Genomic DNA, 23,575 nt, shown 5'->3' on the forward strand with positions numbered 1-23,575 from the left:
CAGCGCTGTGTCAGCAGCCAGGCTCTATTTCCTGCGATGGAGAGAGCAGGTCTTTCACTTACACACACACACACACGCACCTGGACATAAACACACACAGGCTTCATGTCGAGAAGAGGGCCGGTCAGCAGTTTTCTGCTACTGAGACTGAACATAAACACACACACACAGATACACACACACACTTATACACTGGGCATCTTTCTGTCATCTGAATTATAGTTGGAAGCTGAGTGAGGCAGAGGCTGCAGTCTGCAAGTTTGAATACCGATACGTGATAGATGACACACACACACACACACACACACACGAAGGGGCCCTCCCTTTCTCACCTACACAAACACACACACACACACACACACACACACACATCTAGCATACAAGGACACTGTCACATATGAACGTCTTGCCTTGCCGGTGAGAACAGTTTATAGAAATGCTTCCTTACCAGAACACTTGGCGTTTCCTTTGGAGAAGCGCTTGTCTTTGTAGAAGAGCTCAGTGATCTGGGGAAATAAATGAATGTTTTAAACACACAGTGGGACAAACATTGAACTTTATAAGGTCACTATCCTGTTGCAATTATTTTGGCAGATATTGCTTTCGTGACATGAGCTGCAAATTTAGTGGAAATGGTCATTTTTGCATTTTATTTCAACCACAGAAAACTTAAAAATGATAATATAATTTTTGCCAGGGTCTGTTCCTAACAAGCATGTTCCCTTGCATGTGGAGTATGACTTGCAGGACGGGACATCTCTGTAGCACCATTTATAACGGCATGTTGCGGCACATTTAACCTTTACAAAAATCTTAATATTATTTTGATTAATTGTGCAGCTGTAGTTAGGGCTTGCATTGACTAATCTGCAACCCAGTCATTTCTTTTTTAATGTATCTTTTTTACCCGTAGCCACCTATATTTTGTAGTAGTTTAAATTTTGGACATCTTTATGCGTGTGAATGAACTGTGTGCTTTTTATGTTACCAACCTTATCTAAAAATGTCCCTTAAGGGATAAGCTTTTTAATTCATCTTAATAACCACCCTTAACAGACAGCTGGAGATTCACCAAATGCTGTAAATAATCTAACTTTAATAATCATTTTTACAAAGTTTTCTCTTTCACTGTGGTCCATACTCTTGTATGATTCTCCACAGACACTCAACTCACAGTGTGGGCACATTTTCAACGTACCTTCACCATGCTCTCCACATCCGAGGACCTGCAGGGGGCAGTAGAGGACAAGACATGAGCACCATGTCGACATGCACCACCAGTGGGTCAACAAGACTCCCATCGTGTCAGGTTTAATGTGCAATTTGCTCATAAGTGACGCTACGTTTTGCTTTTAGGCCACAAAACATAAAAAGGACATTTCTGAAAATACATCTCCTTAAGAGACACAGCTCCACCACACACTCACACACACACACTTCCAACAGAGTTTTTCTCCTCTCCTCTCCATGTGTTTCTTCACTCTCCTACAAACTCTGCTTCGCTCCCCATGAAACTGTCAAATCACAATATTGCGACATGTCTCTGAACTAAGCTCTCTTTACTATCGAATGTTTGTACTCTCTGTGAACTTTGTACTGTTGCTGAACCGGGGATTTATAGTTAATCTGTAGGTTGTGAGTACTGTTTTAAATCTGTAACAATATATTAGATTTTATCTATTTGTGTGAGATTTTTTAGATTTTCTCCTCCATTTGGAATATCCAATTCCCAACCTACTGTGTAAATATTTCGTATATACGAATTTAGATGGATTAACACACTGTTGGCAGTAACAGGGATTTGATTCAAGTAACCATAATCCTGACAATGTCATAGCTCCTGAACTGACAGTGTAGCACAATACAATACGGCAAGTCAGAGCAACGGATTTTTCAGTTTGACACCCTCGATCCCACAGTACAAGAGAGGAGAGACTGCAGCACAAAAGCCTGGGAAACCACAAAGACACACACAAACTCACACACACACACAGGCTAAATGATGACAACGTGTGACATTTCTGGCGTTGTCAGCTAGTTGGCGGAGAGGAGGAGAGAGGGGGAGATGAGAGATGAGGAGAAGAGAGAAGAAGAGGTCTTTAATGATTAAATTATCCCCTGACCTTGTCTTTGACAGGGGCAGGTCCCGCTTTGCAATGACACGACGCTCGCGCGCACACACGTACACACACACGCGCGCTCCCCAAGTGACAAGCCCAATTATGACCCTGTCAGGCAACCTAACAGTCAGAGGAGTGTGTAGGTGTGTGTATGTGTGCGTTAATGCAACGAGAGCAAAGCAAATGGAGGAGAGGGAGCAGATTCAGACACAAAAAGAGAGGGACAAACAGTTTCTGGATGCACTGGTTTTAAATATTTAGAACGGCCACACACACACACACACACACACACACACACACACAGAAGACATGCCAAATTCTGCACCAAAAATCAGGTAATCTATTTGTGGTTTGGAAATGAGCTAAAACTCTTTTGCTGCAATCGTGCATCTGCTGTAACTACTCCCATCTTTACTTTATCCATTATGTTAGTTAAATAATCAGAGTCCACTGAGGAGAGAATGTATTGACTGAATTTAAACTTTGCAGTTGAGCTCAGCTGAGTGAGTTTTGGCTTTTTTTGTAGAGGAAATAACTTTGGTTCCTGCAGACAAGTCAGCACTTTTCTCTGTGACCCACCTCTAGCCTCGCTCAGGGGCCCAAGTGTTTTTGTGCGGATGTGTAGTGTTAAACTGTAAATATTCATAAACACCCCGTCAACAAAAGCCCACGGGTCAGACCCTGGTCCTAGGGCCAACTGTGTGTGTGTGTGTGTGTGTGTGTGTGTGAGAAAGAGAGTGTGAGAGAGAGTGAGATCAGTACGGGGTCTGGGGTATGAGGGGCAGTGGTGGGCATCTGCTAATTTACATATCTCCCACGGTGCTTTGGGGCGAGAGCTGAGGGATGACTGCCTCCATATGCATGAGGCAGCCGTGTATATGTGTGTGTGTGTGTGTGTGTGTGTGTGTTTGATGGAGTGTTTTTCCCTGCAGCTGCCCACACACACACAGACGCTGAAGATGGTGTGATAGGCTGCACATGTCATAGTCGTAGCATATGCCGCAGTGACCTCCATAGTGCTACGGGCCTCCCTAAAACGCCAGTCAGGAGTTATGAGGCAAAATATGGAGAAATATGGAATATCAAATGACGGAGAACACATTAAGACACAAACAGACGACGGGCTAATTGACTCACTTTCTAAAGCCCTGGATGAGGCTGCCGCGGAAGCTGCCGATGTCCAACGCAGGGAAGGAGGGATCTGACACTGGGAGACAGAGAAGAGACACAGATACATAATGAGATGGAGAGAAAGAGAAAAGATAGACTTGTGTTTATGTGGACTGAATGATATGGAATGGAGGAGTCGACACCTTTGTTTAACCAGCACACCAAAACCCAAGAAAAATGAGATTAATGAATAAATATATGTTTTATAAATAAACTACAATTATTTTCATGATTGGGTTTCTCAGTAATAAATTTAAGTTTAATTTATAAAATGTCAATGAATTGTTAGAGATGCCCGTGAACAGTTTCCAGTGCCTGCAGCGGTATCTCTAAATTGTTTGTGTGACCAAAAGTGAGCCAAATTATCCGCAGAGATCACTTCCTCTCCAAAAACAAAGGGACCCAGCGATTCGTGTTACAAATCAGTGTTTCTCTGACACTGTTCAACACTGCAGGGACAGGATTTGCCGCCAACATTTACTCAGCTTGTGTCTCTGAAAACTTAACATCCAGACATCCGATGACTAAAATCCTTCATCTGGTTAAAAACAACCAAGATCTATCAAAAGAGCATCATAAAAATGTGGCTTAAAACTGGATAAAAAGTCAATTTATGTCTGTTCCTAACAGACAACCACGACCCTGATGCATGTGCAAAGCAATATGACACCACTGACAGGCCACAGCGACCACATGGACCTTGTCCTTGGTTAAAATCAGATTCCTCTGGGTTTGAACACTGTTGGAAAACTTCAGGATAATGTAAGTAAGATTGGTCTATTTGTTTTTAGACATTTTAAAGTGAAAAAGTCGCACATCTTTAAGAAGCTGAAAGCAGCATAGGCTTGATTATCTTTTCAGAGGAAGCTTTTCAGGGCTGCGCTGTGTTTATGGCAATAATGCATACCGAAGAGAAAACACTGAAAACTGTCTTAATGTGAGGGAAAAAAATCCATTGGGGACTTTCTGAAATACATAAAGCGGCAACAGAGCGACGTATGTGAAAACGAGCGGTGGATGTTTGAGACTAAAACGAGATGAAAGACAGAAAACAGGAAGAGTCATCCATTATTTAACAGCCTTCTCAATCCCGTCCCTCCGCCAGTTGAGGCGCCTCTCGTTCTCGCTCTTTACATATTCACACAGACTAATCTCTTAAAAGGCCTGATGAGCACAGAGGAGTAAGTGGGCAAATGTATGAGTGCGTGTGCGTGTGTGCATGCGTGCGTGCATGTGTGTGTGTGTGTTTGTGTTAACGCTGGTCCAATTAGCCCGCAGGCGAAGCAGCGATTTTTATGATGATGGGTGCTCAAGATGCAGTAGAGCTTCTGTGGAATGTGTAAGTGTGTGTGTGTGTGTGTGTGTGTGTGTGTGTGTAGGCTTACATTTGGTGTATAGTTCAGCCAGGTCTCTACCAGCAATCAAGCGAACCTCTGAAGCCATGAAGCCCTCCGACTCAAAAGACACTTCAGCATCCTGGACAGAAAAAAAAAAAAAAATCACTTTTATGAGAGCAAAAACTTTTTCATACACACTGGCCACACGTAAACACACATATACACACACGTGTACACACACACACACACACACACACACACACACACACACACACACACACACACACACACATACGGATTACCTCCAAGGCCTGTCGAGCTGCTTCCATGCTGGGGAAGGCAGGGATGATGTAGCTGTATATAGTCTCGACATCGAGGCACACCTCAAGCTCGTTCATGCCCTTCACCACCTCGAGCATACCTACAAAGCACACCGGCAAAGAAATTAACATCAGCTTTTTGTCCATGAAAACACAAGTTGAATGGTTTTTGTGTAGTGACAGCAGTTTTACAAATATTAACAATATTTGAGTCAACAGCCATACCAAAAAAAAAAAAGAGTATGTGTTGTGATTAAAGGTTTGACTTGGATTACATTATTAGTCCACAAAACAGCAGAAAATAGTGAAAATGTTCCCAGAATCTAAGGTGATGTCTTCAAACTAATCGTCTCAAACCAAAGAATATTCCATTTGTGATTAAATAAAAGAAAAAGCGACAAAACTACAAAATTTAGACGCTGTAACAAGTGCTGATGCTGGGGTCCTGTGTGGTCCAGTAACCATTTTCTAATTCACAATGAAACTAAACTGATCTCACACTAGGATTTTTGTGTACTTTGAATATGAATAAGGTTCCAGTGTGCATAAAAAAGCATCAAAAAAGACCTTGTTCATACAAAATAAAGGTGTCAGACCCCCCCCGACAGATACAGATATAGGTAGAATATGTCTGTGTGGTGACACATGTAACTGAGCATATTTGGATCAATGGTCAAAACAAAAACATGTGAGTATGAGATTAGTTTCTTGTCTGTGCATCCCTGAAATTCAGGACAATAACATTTTGGGGTGAACACACTTTTCTGTTTGGCTGTTTTAATCCAATCACATGCTGCACTTCTACAGATACAAACACTTTCCTCCACTCACTCTCATGCACAGGCCCCCGAGCTGTGTGGGCACTTTCAAATATGGGTCTAAGAAATGAGCTGGCACACACTTTCTCTCGCCCCTTCAGGTAAATGGCCAGGCACCCCCCCAACAAACACACACACCATCAACAAAATGCTAATTGCTGCTCCCCTCTCCACCTTGGACTGTAGGATACGTGTACATAAACACGCACTCGTCCTGAAGTGGACTCCCGCACCATCACCCTGCTCTCCAGCAGAGCCCCGAGGTCCTGCCCCAGGGAAGGAGGCCAAAACAGCCACATGCATATGGAACAGCCACACGTGCACTCTCAAAACACCCGCAAGTGTGTTTGTGTGTTTGTGCACATGTGGAGGAGGCAGTGCAGCACTTTGCATATGTCTGGAAGCGTGCCCATAAAGGACACTGGCCTCAATGAAGGCATGTACGGGCCCCCGTGTGTGTGTGTGTGTGTGTGTGTGTGTGTGTTCATTCTCAGTGTGTGTTGCTATGTGGTTCAAGGTGCATCTATATGCTATATATGACCACATTCAGTGTACCAATACACCAAGTTCCCATGCGGACTTCAGCAAACTACCTTAAAGTGCTTCCTTGAGTTGACACACCTCAAGACGCTGTGTGTATTTACTCTCCACTCAGGTTTTGAAACACACACACACACACACACACACACACACACATATATACAGCTCTGTGTTTCTGCAGCCTCTTGGGACGTATGTGTTCACCTGGCAGTCTCTCTCTTTAGCTGAATAAAATATGAGTCCCGGGCTTTTATACGCCATTAAAACCTGCGGCTGGGGCTGCATTACCCCAGGTACAGCTACCTGAACCACTCCATCCATCCATCTGGCCTTCTCCTCCATCCATATCACTCATTCATCCACCCCTCTCACTATCCATCTACCCTGCTTTCAGGAAAAGGAGAAAAAGTAAACAGGCAATCTTCTTCTTTCTTCTCAATGGAGGATCCGTCCATTCTGTCATCCGCCCGTCCATTCTTACCCCCTAATCGCTTTCATCCAGGCTTTTTTTATGAAAGAAGAGAGGTAGCTCCTGCTTTCCTCCTGAATAATCCATAATCAATTTCACGGTGAGCCAGACATACAGAAAACAAGTGAATGGAGAGCTGGAGGTATAAACGCATAAGCCAGCCGTCTCACTCTCTCGTGCTTTCCGGTTTCCGCGTGTGAGCTTTCATGATCATCAGCACTTTTCTGTTGTCCAACAAGCACGTTAGTGTTGTTTTTTTGTCAAGTCAAGTCTGTGACAAAGAGCTTTTAACCCTTTGAACCACAGCCTGCTTTGCTCAATTTTCACTCCCATTATTTACAGGCTTGTGGCCTTAAAGGCGCGGCATGTCTTAGCTAAGCAGTAATAAGTCAGGCTTCTAAGAAGTGACATCCGTTTGGCCTGTGAGTGCTACTGCTTACTTTCTAGGGCAGCTTTACTGCAGCAAAACAAGCTTTACACATAACATTCTCACGTCTGGATGGTAAATATGAAACTTCTGCCTTTAGCCAGTTATCTCAGCTTTGCACAAAGACTGAAAACAGAGGGAACAGGTAGTCTGCTCTGTCTGATGAGCTACCTAATCAATGTTGTTTAATCTGTACAAAAACTGGAGAGTGAAAATGACACTAGGGGTGTTGAGATACACTGGTGATAACCGTGATATTTCAAATGATATATATGATATCATGTTAATAATACACATATGAAGTATCGTGTAAACAATCCAGTGCCTCTTAAATAATTTTCCTTTCTTTCTGTTCTCGCTTTGTCTTCCTCTCCACCGCACTAAGGTCAGATTTTGAGTGTAATCCATATATGAAAAAATAGACAAAATGCACAATAAATAAAGTGAAAGATGAATTTACCATTACTATTACTATAGCGATAATGTCGTTATGGTGACTTCTATTGGAAGCAATAATCATGTCAGTCATTAATGATACTTTGTGGTTTCACAAGGGTTGTGTCTTAGACTATTTGTTGGCCGAAATATCCTTGATATCCCACTGGCTGCCTGACAAACTAAAGGCCTTTGCACACTGAGTCCGTTTTGGGGGTTTTTTGGTCCGAAATTGTTGCACATCTAAAATTAAATACGACTTCACATTGTGTCAATCATGTTTGCACACAAAGTACAAAACTTTCATCTGTCAATAAAATTTTCAGAGGTTAGATTTTCTGTCTTTTTTGCATCTGCCAGAAGCCTTTTGAGACGCCTGACCAAGAATCAGTGAAAAAAAAAAATGTTGTGGCGGGACACAGTTGAGACAAGACAGAAGAACGGGGTACATAGAACCATATAATAACTCTGAAAGGGTCACTCTGAACAGGTCCGAAAGTAATATTCAGGTGGATGATGAAGAAGAGGAGGAGGAAGATGTAGACCGCACACAGAATGTGGAGGACAGCTCCACTCCTTCATGCAGCTGTGGTGCCAAATGAAAAACGGGGAGGAGTGGTGACAGCCAGATAGGTAACTCCAGTGAAGCAAGGCAAAGGAGGAAACACGTCCTCTCATTTTGTCACGTATTGCGAGTTTTCACAATGAATAGAACGAGAAAATGCATCAGGATCACTGTGCAAGGTTTCTGTGTATAACGATTGTTTTTGGAAGACGGATTAAAAAAATTCATCGTAAAGAACGGGCTCAGTGTACAAAGGCCTTAACAGTGACGTCAAGACACCAAGAGAAGACCAGAAAGTAAGAGAGAGAAAACAGAAGTACTGTTGCATGGATTGTGACAATGTGTTTGGTAGTCTTAATTAACCTAGTTATGATTTTTGACACAAATTGCCAAATGTGGTTCCTTTCAACCACCTCAGCTTCCTCCCATGACTGCCGTGTGAAGGTACGTGACACTGTGCATCCTGTATAACGTCTCCATAGTCTAACAATACGGACTGGTTTAACGCAACTCAAACTAAAGTGCTTTGAACTACACCAAAAAGCAAAGACACAACATAAAATAATATGTGATATTATGTAGTGTCATTTGACCTGTTCTCCCTTTAGGTCTTTTACTTTTCCCTCCATAATCCTCATGTCAGGAACCCTTTCTGCCTTCTCCCCTGTCTGAACAATTTAAATAAAGATTGGGCACAGAGGAGAATTGAGAAGAGTAGAGGCCTCTCCAGGTTGGTCAGCATAAAGCCTGACATACCATCCGGGCAAGAAGTATCAAAGTAGTGAGTTAAGCATGGCAGTGGTCACAAGATATCATCATCAGATTCATGTCTTCAGGTTAACTGTCACAGACGAGAAGTGAGGACGGAGAAACGAGAGGAAAAGAGGAGTGGAGTGAACCGGTCGCTGTCATCTCCTCCCGTCCTTGGACATGAGTACCTGTCACTTCTCCTTTTCTTTCTCCCCCAACACCATCTGTCGCACCATCTCTCCACGTCTATGACTCTCTCAAGGTAGACTTTGTCTGCTGCGAGGCATTGCCTGGTTGTTGTTTGAAAACAGTACAAGAACACTTCAATCTTATGAGGTAAGAAAAGCGACGATTTCATGCTCGCTTGCTTTTTTCCCCCCTTCAATCAAGGTGATGCCTGGCGCTCATCCCATCAATTAACTCAGCTGAGGCTGGAATTGAGTTCATGGAGGACGACATTACAGACTGCCGTGCTTCTTTAATGCAGCCCACTCCACTTTAAAGAGCCGTATTAAAGGAAGAGTTAAAGGGGTGAAGATGAGGTCACATAAATAGAGTCAGGTGTGGGTGGCCAGGAAGGAAAGCGGACTATACAAGAGAGCCTTTACATCTCTCATCACCCAAATCACACAAGGCCAGAAACACTCTCTTCCTCTGCGCTTTCCCCTCCCTCTCCCTCCCTCTTTTTCTTGCTCCACCATGTCAGAAGTGATAAGAGCGCGCTGCTTCGCCAGGACTGACAAGCGGTGACTAGCTGGCGGCAGGTGGGAAGTATGGCCCAGCATATGCTTCCGCTAAACCCGCCAAATCCACACCTCATCAAAATGCAAAGGGATTTTTTTCCCCCCTTCCTCCCCATCCCTCCCCCGTTGCTCTCCTCCAACTCTACGGCTCTGGCCTCTCTGCCCGCTAGTGACACCTGTGGACAAAAAGTGACACGGCGCTTAATATTTCATGGGCCATGCACAGTGGGGCGCGTAATCCAAAGTGAATTCCCTCAGAGCGCTTGCATTTACATGAAATCAAGTCACTCCTCATCAGTCACATCACCTGCACTGCCCCCCGAAAGCCCCCCCCCACCTCTCCTTCACAAATGTGGACACACACACACACACACACACACACACACACACACACACACACACACACACACACACACACACACACACACACACACACCTCCCGCAGCCAGGGAGTGTGTAAGAGAGGGAGAGAGAGAGGAGGAAAAAAGAGGCTGCATCATTCATGAGGGTTAAGGCTAACACCATCGGAAACGAGCCACTGGTGTGTTAGAAAAAGAGAAGTTTCTCCACTTTTCTTCCTTCCGTTGGTCCGTCTCTCTTTCTGCACTGCGATAACTAAATGGATGCAGTCTGATGTGTTTGTGTGGCTTTGAGAATGTGCGGTCGGTTGGGGAATTGGAGTACGGGTATGTGTGGTTGTGCATGTTTAAACTCATGTCTAGTCCTCTTCTTCATGCTGCCAAGGAAGGCGCTGAGGTATCTCACCATTCAAACTGAGAATCTGTCTGGACCGCACACTGAAGTCAATCTGCACCGTCGCCACACTAGTCAAACCGGCTTCTCCTCCCTGCCAGCTCAGATACTGTCAATTAGCTGACAGGGGAAAAATACATCATTTATTAATCGCTCTAAAAAACCCCAAAGAGAGAGCCAGAGCTCAGCATAAATAAAGCACTTAAAAGCCAAGCTGCTGCTGAACGCATTTGACAGGGTACGTTCATAATGAGTTGTGAATTCTGACAAGTCTCCAAATGACGGCTATCTGTCACTGACACGATTTCAGCCACAAGCTCATCGCTGACAAAAACAAAGGAGGGAAATAACCTTCAGCAGACAGAAATTGGGAACGGGAATATTCCACTAAACTGCACGTGCTGAGCCATAAACTGTCTGAAGACAGACAGACAGAGAGGACAAACTTTAAAACATGGATACCAGTTTTCCATTTAGCGTTGGACAAAGTGTCAACACTGGCTTAACGCTCAGTAGAAAAGGAACGCCTCATGTCCAGCCACCCACTCAGTGAAGGCAATGGGACAAGCAATTTCAGGGTTCCCATATCCAAGGACTTCCCATGTCCAATTTCCTTAAGTTCAAGGACCCAAGTCATAGTTCAAGGTCAAAGATCAAATCTAATTTGCTGCAGGCTCCGCATCAGGCCACATGGACGTCCAGCTGATCATTAACAAGCCTTTGCTGAGTCCAGAAAAAAAAGTCCTGGAATTTACATTTTCAAGGCGTAGCTTAAGGTTGTCTTAACGTTAGCCTTCTTGCCACTACTATACCTGCATCATTTGACTTCAATCACTCAGGCACGCATGATACCATCGCACTTATTCGAGGGAGGTGGCAAGTGACAGTGACGCAACTACAGGAGACACATGTGCAGACAGTAAATACAAAAAGAACTTCAAGCACTTTCAATGACTTGTCTATTTTTTTTGTCTCTTTTCACAGATTTCAAGGACCCATGGGAAGATCTGGGTGAAAATCTGAGCTTAGGAACGATCTGAGGAAAGCCACTGGAGCAAAATGACCTCTGACCCCGCAGCCTCAGACCTGTATGTGCATTCCTGTAGTGTGATTGCATGCGCTTCACGCTACTGAGCCCCCCTGAGTCCGCCAACAAGGAGACTTAGGTGCCCCCTGCCATGGGGCGAAGGTTGCTGGATCAACCATCCTCACACACTACTGTGCACCACTTCCTTTCAGCAGCTTTGGAGCACTTGATACAGTATCAGCTGTAACACAGAGTCAGTTTGTGCAGGAAGGGCCATAACACTAGGTTTACTGTTGGACATTTCATCTTTTCTGAGAGGACATCCACTGGTTTTGTTGGCGAAACACTGGTTTCTGAGAAAATATTATCTTAACTGTAATCTATAAATTTATTAGCCTGAAGCCTTTGTTCAGTAAACAAACAAAAAGAAGCACAATTGATTGGTCACAACATGTCCTTTAGCCGTGCACCCAGGAGGACACAAGAGGCCAGAATTTGGAGACCAAGAAGGGGAATAAAAACGATGACATTCATGTCTGAGCGCACTCTCTGAAAGTCAGAGTGTCTTTTTGGTCCGTCTGTCCAAAGTGGCCGTCATGACGAGTTCTAAACTTTGCGATCTATTTCTAGAGCTCTCCAGAGAGACCTGTATGTGTGTGTGTATTTGTGAGGAAGTGTGCACGTATGTGTCGTTTCATCTCCTCCTGCTCTAACTCTCTCACGCAGGGATCGGACGTCTTTGCCCTTGACTGCCCCAGCCCGGTGAAATCTGTCCCAGTTGGACCACTCTGTAGGGCATTAATATTTGAGGGAAACGCTCCTTTAAAAGCTCTTTCTGGTACAGAGGACTGAGGAAGTCATAATCCCCCTTACACCACAAAAATACCACACATACATGCTCATAAACTGTGAATATCATGCTCTCTATGTCAGATTGGACGTGCAAACAGCTGGTAGGCACATTTTTTTTCCTTCAAGGGGCCATCCATTAAGTTCTCACATACACATGCGATTGTTCACATGAGGCTGGAGTGGCTTTAGGGTCCAACGACAAGCTTCTCAAGACAACTCACCATGTTCACTTTTCAACTACTGGTCTCTCTAAAGCTACAGCCTTCAAAGTTATAGCTAAACGGGTAACTTCATTGTTTTTTTTGTTTTGTTTTAGATAGGTAATTTTTTCCCATGTTTTTGTGTCTAAGTAACTGGGAACAGCTACTTTTGAAAAGGGGCGATACAGGCTGATTGTAACCACTCGAGGTACATTCACCCGTCACACAACGCCTGCCAACAGTGGTTGTTTTCGCCACTGACAGGCTCAGATCATTGTTATATGCGTCTCACGACATTATGAAAAGGATCCCTACAGAGAGAAAACCTTTTGTTATTAGTGAGTTAGTAATATTCTTTTTGTTTAACCAGAAACAGCCCTGAAATCACCAAATCCACCGGACTCCATTTAAATAAACAGCAAACATGTGTAGAGACAGTTACATCTAACTGGATGAATTAAGAGTTTATTTCAACCAAACAGAGGTTAGTGATAGTGACAGAAAGATCAACCAAGACGGCTCCTATTAGGTTTTTTGTTCTGTCAGCTTTGACTGAAGTGTGTTTTACGCTGATAAAATGACTGTTTCGTGTGTTTTTTGGGCAGCACGGCAGTGTACTGTCGCCTCACAGCAAGAGAGTTCTGAGTTCAAATCCACCAGCCAGGTGGGGCCCTTCTTTGTGGCATTTGAATGTTCTTCCTGTGTCAGCGTGGGGTTTCTCCAGGTTTCTCCAAAGAACATGCAGGGCAGGTTAATTGGTGACTCTGAATTGTCCGTAGGTGTGAACGTGAGCATGAATGGTTGTTTGTCATGTGTCAGCCCTGTGATACTCTGGCGACCTATCCAGAATGTACTCCGCATCTCGCACAATGTCCGCTGGGGGATAGGCTCCAGCCCCCCATGCAACCCTGTACCAGGATTAGCAGTTACGGATTATAAATGACTGAGTGAATGGAAATGAAAAGGAGTCTGGTGGCTTTGGCGATAGTGATTTCAGGGCTGTTTCTGGTTAAACAAGGTGGTCTATCTCTGTAGGGTCATTTCCATAATGATGTCAGACAGATCAAACAATAATCTGAGCCTGCTGGTGGCAAAAACAAGCATTTTTAGTATACTTAAAGTGACAGTGCGAATGTGACCCAGGAGGTTACAGTGCAGCCTGTTTCGCCGCTGTCAGCTGCAGCAGTCTCACTCAACATTGGACATTTAGGCACAAAATCATTGGGAAAAAAGGGCCCTGGTTGAAAAATACCCACCCTTCAAGCACAGGATGGAAGTTTATGTGAAGTAAAGTATGAAGTGTTTAAAGGTTTTAGAGTTTTTTTCCCTGTTAAACCACACTTTGCAACCAAAAGACCCTTTTTAAAGGAATTTTGGTCACTATTTATACATGACAATAAAGGAATCTTATTTAGAACAGGAAAAGCTTAGGTGAAATCAATGTCTCTAAAGAGTGGAAAAAAAGAAAAGCCAACAGCCCCCAGCTATTAAACAAAGGTTGGATAAAAACTGATCATGTGGAAATTATCCCTGAAGTGAAGCTGCCGAATCAAAAGGTGAAAAACAGCACATTACACCTCCATAGGCTGTGGATATTCTCATTCATCCAGGTCATAGTTATCTCAAGGTAATTGAATCGAACGCAACTGGACTAAAATCCAGTCCAGTTGTGTTCGATTCAATTACCTTGAGACACTTCCATATAAATTAAAAAGCTGTGTGTGTGTGTGTGTGCATGCATACCCTCTACGTTGTTGTTTTTCAGGTGCTGTGTGAGGAGGGGCCAAAAGTAGTGAGGCCTTACAGGGAAGTCCTGCTCCTTCATTATTTTCATCAGCCCCAAACACATAGCTGCAAAACACATATAATTCAGTTAAATGACTTTCCTAGCTTCCTATCACTGCAGTAACTTGATATAGTTTGCAGCTACATATCTGTTATGAGGTCATTGATCTAATATTCACAATTCACCAAATGCACACGTATGAGTGAAGACACATCTGTGCAACAGTCTCTCTAAATTCAGGTAAATGACAGTGTGTGCTGTACCAGTCTTCCTGGCCTCCAGAGCGCAGGACAGGGCGAAGCTGACTGCCGACGTGTGCAGGTTTGAGTCCTGCAGCTCTTTGCAATATCTGCCGATCTTCTCCAGAGGCTGTAATGCACGTATATTTTTTAAAATTACATTTAAAATCTAAAATTATGATTCAACATATACTGTAATGAAATTAGGTTCAGGGAGCAATGGATGTACCGTATCCATGTTGACACAGTGTCTGAGGAAGAAGTTGCCCACGTTGGTGTTGTCGCCGTTGGCGTATTCAGGCTGCAGAGAGGGGAAAGTCTTCAGCATGTGGAAAGCCGTGTCCTCCTGGCTCTGGGTGATGAGGGTCAGGCACAAGTTCATGGCATCTACGGGAAGAACAACAAATATTGAGCGTACAACACAAATGCAGCAGACTCTCTAATGTCGCTGCTGAAGACTACACTGAAGTGGAAAACCATGAGGTGTCTGTTTACCTGGAATGTAACCCCTGTCTAACTTCACACGCTCACTCATCACAGAGATGTGCTGATGGTGTCCGGCCTTGGCTAGAGAGTAGATGACCTGCATGATGTCCCTGTCCATCAGACTGCAGTCTGCATTCTCAGCTTCCTCCATAGTCTGACACAGAAAGAGGTGGAGAGATGGGGAGGGGATGAAGGGAAGGACGGGGGGGAGCATTTGTTAGACAGCCATTTATTAGATACAAACAAACGTGAATAAAATGGTGTAAAATGTGCATCAGGATCGACTGAATAAACACACACACCTTTGTCAGACCGTCCAAGTCTCCCTTCTCAGCGTAGGCGTTCAGCAGTGACACATAAGTGTCAGGACCAGGCTCAATTCCGGCTCCCCGCATCACAGGCAGGATGTTCTTAGCGCTTTCAATGTCTCTGCACAGTGAGAGATGACAGCGGACTTAAAATTTAATCATTTCAACACCAACACTTATTGTGAGCCATTAACACAGCATGCTACAAGAGCAAAGCAGTGACACTCACCCTGCACGAGCATGGCCCGTCACCAGGGAGTTGAAAACAGCCTCAGTGATGGGCAGATCTTTGCTCTTCATGAAGCCCAATATGGTGCTGAGAGAGTGGAGAGGAACATTTAAAACGCCTCTGGCTGTGTCCAAAATTCCATCCTGCTTTTTAGTATGCTAAAAGATATTTTTTAGTATGTCTGAAACCTTATTATGAAACAAACAGTAAGTGAATTACCAGTGAAATATTACAGTATGCAAACAAGGCGGCACTGTAACGTCTATAAGTACTTAATACCTCTCTGAAGGTGAATGACTTTGGTCACTGACTGTTGCCTGCTGTGCAACTTTGGTAACACTTAATGAAGTAGTAAGGTTACTATTACAGATGGATGACACATTACATGATTACTGAACATTGTTTTGGGTACACCATGATTTAGGCTGGAGGCGTGGCTCCAGAAATGTCAGTATGCCGTGCACTGACAACTGATACAAACATAGATATCAACTTGTTAGCATGCTAATGTTCGCATTTAGCTAATTTAACCATTATCTGGCGACAGAGATGCCTGTGACGTTACATTACACAGTGAGTTCACCTGTGAGTCCCATTTTCAAACAGCTAACACAAAGTTACTAATACAGATGTGATGAAAAACTAAACAGTCCAGAGGTTTATCGTGCTTGCAGATGCCAGTAGAGCTGAGGTTGGCACATGTTACCATGGTTATGAGTCTTCAACTGACAAAGAGGCATTCAGGAGGTGGTGTGGTAAGATGCATACTACTGTTTATGTACGCAAAAGTATACTGAACGACAGAACACATATTGGGTATGTAGTGCATAGTGTGTGATTTTGGACGCAATTTAATGGTAGATGTTGGCACTGTAACCAAGCTCGACCAAAAGTCAGCTTTTGGAAACTTGGAATCTGTCAAGTTGCAGATGGCAGAGTTGGAAATCTGTTGTTGGATGGGTCATGATGAGAACACAAATTCTGCTCACCTGGCTCCCTCGATGTCTCCAGTTTGGCAGTATGCTGTGATGAGTCTCTGATAGGTAACCTGTGCACAAAAATAAAAAAGAAATGTGAATTGTTGAAACATCAATACACTACATCAACCAACATCTTCATATGGTTGTCTGTTTCAAGTGTTTCCTACAATGACTGTACTCTGCAGTGCAGTGCTTACTCTGTTGGGCTGGACGTTAGCCGCTTCCATCTTGGCCAGGAAATCAGTGGGGGAGAACTTGAACTCATTCTGCAGGTAAACCTTCAGCAAGGCGTTGTAGTGACTGACATCATACAGTGCACCTGCGGACAACAACGTGCAAAACCACGGTTTAATACTTTAAGGTTCAGCAGCAGCAAACATTAACACCGTACTTCACAGTATAAGATGGTTAGCTTGATGTCAGTGTTGTAGCCTCTTACCTAACTCCTGTAGCTTCTCCCATATACGGTGTGCCAGCTCAGTGCGCTCCTCCAGGGGCACCTCTGGCAGCAGCGTGCCACAGCTACGCAGCAGCAGCAAGGCCTGGTTACCACTGGGATACCCTGCAAACACACGGGGTGGATAAAGGAAGAGATCTGAGTGTCTAAATGGTGCTAAGCTAAAAGTAAGGCATCAGCAGTTTGATCACCCCACCTCCATCTGCCATCTGACCCTAACCCCTCCTGATCACTGCCTACCTGTTCTGCAGATATCATGGAAGATACGCAGCAGCAGGGTCTTGGTGATGCGACCAGTCCTCCTCACGGAGCTGTCCAGCTTGGCCAGAGCCCAGTCAAAATGCTGCGCCTGCTTGGCCCGCACGGCAGCGCTGGCCTCATCCTTCTGCTCTGTGGCCACGGTATAGTTACGCACACATCCCGCTGCATACGGCCACACACGGCTGTGGATGGGGTAGATCATCATAGTTAAGAAGAGCAAGTTGGATGGATGGAGTTAAAGAGAAGAGATTGATAGAAGAGCCGAGAGAGTAAAATCATTTGGGTGCAGTGCATCAAACACAGATTAACACAGCTCTTCAGTGGATGCATGTGAGACATAAAAATTTATCAACAGCTCTCCTGACACAGAAACATCTTTGGATGCTCTGCCTGCTTTAAGGCTGTTTGTAGTTTCAACAGCCATGACCTTGAGAGACAAAGCCCCAGCAGAGTGACGTAGGCCTGCTATCCATCAGCTTTTGCATCAACTGACGTCACTGTTTCTCTTGTACTTTATGATAAAATACAAAATGCCAAATCTGACAGTAACATATCTGCATTACATGTGCTGCAGCATGGCAACGTGACTGATGCGCTCCAGTGATGAGCCTTAAGCTAACAGCTAGCATGTAGTCACGCTAACACGACGTTTAGGGGCAAACAAACGTATTGCTAACATTAACATTACAACTGTGAGCTAAGTTAGTGACACTAGCTTGTTATGTGGCAGTGACTTGGTTACACAACCTCTGCTCATCACCTTGTGTAAACGGGAGCCATGTTTAACCTACCCAACAGCTCCCCAACAAGCTAACGGTTAGCTAACTTATTATAACGCAATGCTACAGGTGTGAGGACCCCACGTTTAATATCGCAGCTCATATTTATGTGGACAAGTGTGTGTCTCTGGCTGTCATTGAGCCTCAATGACAAATGTGCGTCACGCTCACGCGTGGATCACAGCTACACCGGCTAACAGATGATACCTGGACGCGTTCCCAGAAACAGGGCTGATCTGTCGGGAACAAACTCCGGTCCTCGCGCCGCCGAGAGCTCCGCTGTACAGCCGGCTGAGCGGCGGCCCGTTTCTTTTGGTCCCTGTGATCTGAAGCAGGCCCGAAGGCGAAAACTTGAGTAACCGGGCTGATCTCAAGAGCGCAGCCATGTTTTCTGTCGCACAGTGGAAGGGCATGCGCACCACGTGACCAGTCAAAGGCAGCACCGCGAGAGTTCCGGTTGAGGGCGTGATTTTATTCTTACACACTGTGCCATGCAGTGATGGAAGGAGCAGGATGAAACACACTCATGTTAGATGAATTGTTTTTTGTTTGTTCATTTTCCATTCTTATTTTATTTTATATATTATAAAATTTCTAAACATGTATATGATGATTTTGTAAGTATTTCATCCTGTTTGTAGAATTTCATGTATCTCTCATTGCAATTCATGTTATCAGTTCTCCTGTATTGTTTTGTTCTTGTTTTACACCTGACAATTTTTGTACATTGTGTTATTGAATAAAGATGTTTGTTTTTTTAAGTAGCAATACCACAGTGTATTAATACTCTGTTACACCTAAGAGTTGCAGCTAAAATTTGCATTCAAAATCTTTCTTCAGTGAAAATACAAAAGTATTGGTATAGAAATAAAACCTAAAATACCCAAAGTAAAAGTCCTTATTATACAGATTGGCCCATTTAGGAATAATGTATACTACACTGGATTAAAATCATCATTCATGTGTAAGTATCGCTATTGTTGCAGGTAGTAAAAATGGTTTGACTACTTTATATGCTGCAGGTAGCTAAATCCATATCCATTAGTTGATTTGTATGTTGTACTGTAATCCGAATCTGCAAAGACACATGTAATTGATGTTGTCAAACAAATGTAGTAGAATAAAAAGTACAAAAAGGGTAGTGGAGTAGAACTATACAGAAGCAGAAAATGGAAAATATTAAAATTTCTCTTCAGTATAAGACAAGCGTAAATGTACTTAGTTATGTTCAATGAATATAATGCTGTAAGAGTTTAAAGTTCTGTACATAAGTTAGTTGTAATTTTAATATATTTTTAATAAAGCTAGCCTTGCAATGTATGTGCCTGAAGATAAAAGGTTAACAGAATACCTAGTACATTGTATGTACCTACTTCTTTGGAGCATGAAAGTTCATTCTTGACATTGGAAACAGTGGCTTCACAAAAAAGGCCCACTTACAAGGTTTGTCTGTGGGTTTCAACCACATCTCATGGTCCTCCTCAGTTGAGGTGAAGATTAAAAACTGCCACTTAAGTAAGCCTGTGAGATGGTGTTAAAAAGCCCCAAAATGTAAGTGGACTTCTTTTTTTTCCAAACTACATTTTTATTTCCTATAAATTACACATCATTGTCCCAGACATCTTAACTTACACCTACTCTTACACCTCAATTATCACTACACCTCCGGGTCCAGGAAAAAATGTAAATACCTACATAAGCTACACAAGTAAATAATGATAAGTACATCACTAAGCTACTTCTGGACACAGTGTTTAACAGTATATTAAGAGCAGACCAGTAATTACCTTGTAGCGGTTGAATTTCAGAGTGAGAGAAGATATTTTTAGTTTTAAATACATTTTTATTGCATTAAAAACTTTTACAAACATCAATATGTTCAAAAGATAATTTCATCAGTTCAGTTCTTCTATTAACTTACTCTTCCCTTTGCTCTTCCCTTTCTTCAAGCTCTGCTCAACTACAGTTTTTGCTTTCTCCATGCTGCTCCTTAAACTCTCTCTTTTACTGTGTTCATTCCACAACTCAATAGCTAGTCTACGAATCCCGTGTTCATTGTCCAACACCCAGGCTTGAAAGAATTCACACTTCTTGCTTGCCAGGAAGTACTTGTGTCTCCTTGCCCCTTCCTCTCCCTCTTTAGACAGGGCTGTTCTGGCCTGAGAGAGCACCGAGCGAAGCTGACTCAAAGCTGCCAGGCAGTATCCTGTGGCATCCTTTCTGTCTCTGCCGGTCATGATATGAGCCACGGCTTCCACCGCCCTGGCTGGGGCAAGAGGATCATCCTTGTCGAGGTAACCTCCATTCAAAATGAGCGTCTCTCCACAGTCTAAGGCCTCTTGGGCAGAGCTGAACACCCTGTTTGAGCTCAGCGCCTCAGACAGAGCAAGAATCATGTCACAGAGCTCAAACATGAATGAATCAGTGTCATTGTTAAACAGGCAAAAGGTGAAAGTGTAAGCAAAAAGTGCATTGACCAAACCATAGCATATAAGGGGAGATGGATTTGCACATAAGGAACTCAGCTTTGGGATTTTTGCAGAAATTGGAGGAACGCTGGGAACTGTTGAACTTCCCTTTCCTTTGTTTGTTTCCTTTCTGTTTCCTCCTTTGGACTTTTTCTGCTTTGTAGCTGATTTCTCCTGATTCTGAACCACTTCTTGTGATGTCTTGACTTTATTATCAGCATCCTGTTCATGCATAGTTTTGGCATTTTCTCTCTCCATTTTGCTCACTTCCTCCTCGAGCACCTCCACCAGTGCTCTGCCTCCCTCTTCATGCTCCTCCCACCACGGCTTCCACAAGGGAACCAGCCCACCGAGAGCGCCCCCCTTCATCAGACCAATAAACTTCTCTTTCTCTGTACTGTTGAGAACTTCCCACAGCTCCTCTTCTGAAAGTTTGTCAATATCCATCCCTGAGAGCCTCTCAGCCAAGTCCAGCTCCCCTTCTGCACCTTCAGCGCCCTCATCTATGTCTCCATGCAGCAGCTCCCCTCCTCCGATTTCTTCAAGTTTCCTCAAAATAGCTTCGACCTCAGCTGCACTCCCTTCTCCAGACTGTTGAAGCTCTGCTAACCTGGACAGGAGCTCCACAACCTGCACTTTCTCTGCTGTGTCTCCTTCCCCTTCATCCATGTCTTCTGACACAATACCAGCATCTTTTAACAAACTTTCCATCCCCCCATCTGTCCTTTCTGCCTTTTGTCTGAGTCCCACAAGAATCTCCTGCATTTTCTTTGTCGCTTCACTTTCAGTTTTCCCCATATCCTTCAGCTCCTGCAGAACTGACTCCTTGTAAAACTCCTCGGAGCACACACGGTGATCTGGGCTCTGGTAGCAAGCCAAGCCACAGTAATGCAGGTTACAACGAGGGCAGGTGTAACATGAGGGCTTGCTTTTACACAACATGCAGACTGCCCTCCCTCTGGCGTTACTGACATCTACTGTAGCCTCTTCCTCTTGTGTCCTGGCTGGTGTGAGAAGCTCCTCTTGTCCAGAGGCAGCTCCTCTGGAGGGGAGCAGGATCCCATCTCTGGTCACTGTGTCGGGCTCTGTGTCAGTCCACTCTTCCTTTGGACCGATGTCTGTCAGAAGGCTCCTCACAGACTGAGGAAGTCTCCGTCTAATTGCTGGATTCATAGCGGTTGAGCTGGGTCAAGCTCGGTGTTATAGCAGAGTCCAATAGAGGTGACCTAAGCATTAAAGAAATTAAAATAAAGTTAGCAGGGATGTTTCTAATGCTTAGTTAAGTTTGTGTCATAACGTGGAGTTGACAGCTTGAGCTGCTAACGTTAGCTACAAACACAAACAGTGGGCTTTTAACGTGTCGTCACATCCGTAAAACGCTTTAAACTCACTCTAACGGTCGCCAACAAAGCTTTACCAGCAACTTCTAATGTCACTTAAATAACTGTGTTCCGTTTTAATATCTCAATGAAGAATATGTACTTACTTTTTAGCATTTGCACCAACACCGACGTTTCACGTTTGTTGTCTCAGTCAAACCGCCATGTCGCCTGTTGATGACGTCATAATAGTGGTACTGGCACTGTATACTTCTACCCTAACTACCAGTACAACAGCTAGAGTAAGTAATAATAATAATAATAATAATAACAACAACAACAACAGCAACAATAATAATAATAATAATAATAATAATAATAAATATAATAATAATAATAATAACAATAATAATAATAATAAATATAATAATTTCAACATAAATTATTGAAAAAATTGCATATTTAGAAGTGAAACATACCAAGGTCCATAAAGTAGCTGTTCTGGAGCTTTCAGTCACATCACATTATCTTCATCAACAGACTGAGCCCAGTTATGAATGTTATGGAAGGACAACTTATTTATGTTGACTTAAGGAAGGCTGAAGAACAACACTGAAGTGAGGTGAGATTGCTTATTGCTGCATTTTATCAATGGAAATTGAAGCCGTAAAAGTTATAGATCAAGTCATAATATCACCAGTATTCATTAACACGACTTAAAAGTATTTATTATAATATATGAAAAAAAACAGCATGTGACAGTCCATGTAATTTGGGGAAAAGAGCAAATTAACTTTTTTGTTCACACTGCAATATGCTGTTGATCGTTGGATGGCAAGAAAAGAAATCATTGTTAAGACCGACAGTAGTTTGGACTCAAAAGCAGGACTCAACACAGCAGAAGTTCCAATCAATAATCCTTTTAATGAGGAAATGGGTTCGGTACATGAGTGGGCAGTCAGATAAGGCAGAGGTATCCGGATTGTTGGGGCAGAAATCAGGGTCGAAAAACAGAAGGGGATCAAAAACCACTATAAACTGACACTAGGGACGCTTACAGACAACTGAAAAGACGAACTGGCAGAGAACAAAGGGAAGCACACTGACTGAATAGACAAGGGAAGATGGGACACAGGTGACACTAATCAGGACGGGGAAGGTAATCACACAAGGCGGGAAACAGGAAGTGAATATCTGAAATGAGAGGCATAGGTAATGCTGCGTTCGTTTTGTACTCGGAGGTCAGAAATTCCCAGTTCCCAGTTGGAAGTTTAAACTCAAATGCACCCTGAGGTTGGATTTCCAGCTCGGAAACTCGGAGCAACCACGTCAACCCCGACTTATGAATTCATGATGGCTGCCGGTCACATAGATAGTGAGTAAACACTCTGCTAAAGTACTGTTTATAGCAATTTTATATTATTTGTTTTACATTAGGTCAGCCATACCCATAGTACTGTTAATTTTTTATCTATCTGTGGGCATGTTGCTACGCTGTCTGTATGTGCAAAATGCCACATAGAGCATTGTTATCAACTGATATTGCTAACAGTGGCTACGGCTAGCCCAACAGTAGAACAGTAACGTCCATGTTTTTTCCGACTTATCCACCGTTATCAACTAGAATGCAAAAAACTGTTGTCAACTCGGAGTTGACGTCATTCCAACTTCTGACTTCCGACCTCCGAGTACAAAACAAACGCACCATAAATACAAATATAAAACAGGAAGTAACCA

General features: G+C 43.4%; 2 protein-coding genes across 2 annotated transcripts in view; both read right to left on the minus strand.

The window, feature by feature from the left end:
- Positions 1–18,467, minus strand: part of lrpprc (leucine-rich pentatricopeptide repeat containing) — an 82,171-nt gene extending 63,704 nt beyond the window's left edge. Inside the window, exons 1-16 of the mRNA XM_049600437.1 lie at positions 18,259–18,467; positions 17,252–17,454; positions 16,994–17,116; positions 16,752–16,873; positions 16,564–16,622; positions 15,575–15,661; positions 15,340–15,466; positions 15,047–15,191; positions 14,781–14,938; positions 14,576–14,681; positions 14,270–14,377; positions 4,930–5,048; positions 4,676–4,766; positions 3,258–3,327; positions 1,199–1,226; positions 449–506 (exon numbers count right to left, since the gene is read on the minus strand). Coding sequence (XP_049456394.1) covers positions 449–506; positions 1,199–1,226; positions 3,258–3,327; positions 4,676–4,766; positions 4,930–5,048; positions 14,270–14,377; positions 14,576–14,681; positions 14,781–14,938; positions 15,047–15,191; positions 15,340–15,466; positions 15,575–15,661; positions 16,564–16,622; positions 16,752–16,873; positions 16,994–17,116; positions 17,252–17,454; positions 18,259–18,464 — 1,810 coding nt within the window. The 5' untranslated portion in view covers positions 18,465–18,467. The remainder of the gene's footprint in view (positions 1–448; positions 507–1,198; positions 1,227–3,257; positions 3,328–4,675; positions 4,767–4,929; positions 5,049–14,269; positions 14,378–14,575; positions 14,682–14,780; positions 14,939–15,046; positions 15,192–15,339; positions 15,467–15,574; positions 15,662–16,563; positions 16,623–16,751; positions 16,874–16,993; positions 17,117–17,251; positions 17,455–18,258) is intronic.
- A 1,379-nt stretch (positions 18,468–19,846) lies between these two features.
- znhit2 (zinc finger, HIT-type containing 2) lies at positions 19,847–22,081 on the minus strand. Its single transcript, XM_049600411.1, has 2 exons — positions 22,006–22,081; positions 19,847–21,745 (listed from the first exon to the last, which is right to left on the minus strand). Exon 2 carries the CDS (start codon positions 21,690–21,692, stop codon positions 19,947–19,949), a length of 1,746 nt encoding a protein of 581 aa, XP_049456368.1. The 5' UTR covers positions 21,693–21,745; positions 22,006–22,081; the 3' UTR covers positions 19,847–19,946.
- Between the last annotated feature and the right edge of the window lie 1,494 nt (positions 22,082–23,575).

This window comes from Epinephelus fuscoguttatus, linkage group LG16 (assembly GCF_011397635.1).
Source record: "Epinephelus fuscoguttatus linkage group LG16, E.fuscoguttatus.final_Chr_v1".
Classification (NCBI taxonomy): Eukaryota; Metazoa; Chordata; class Actinopteri; order Perciformes; family Serranidae; genus Epinephelus; species Epinephelus fuscoguttatus.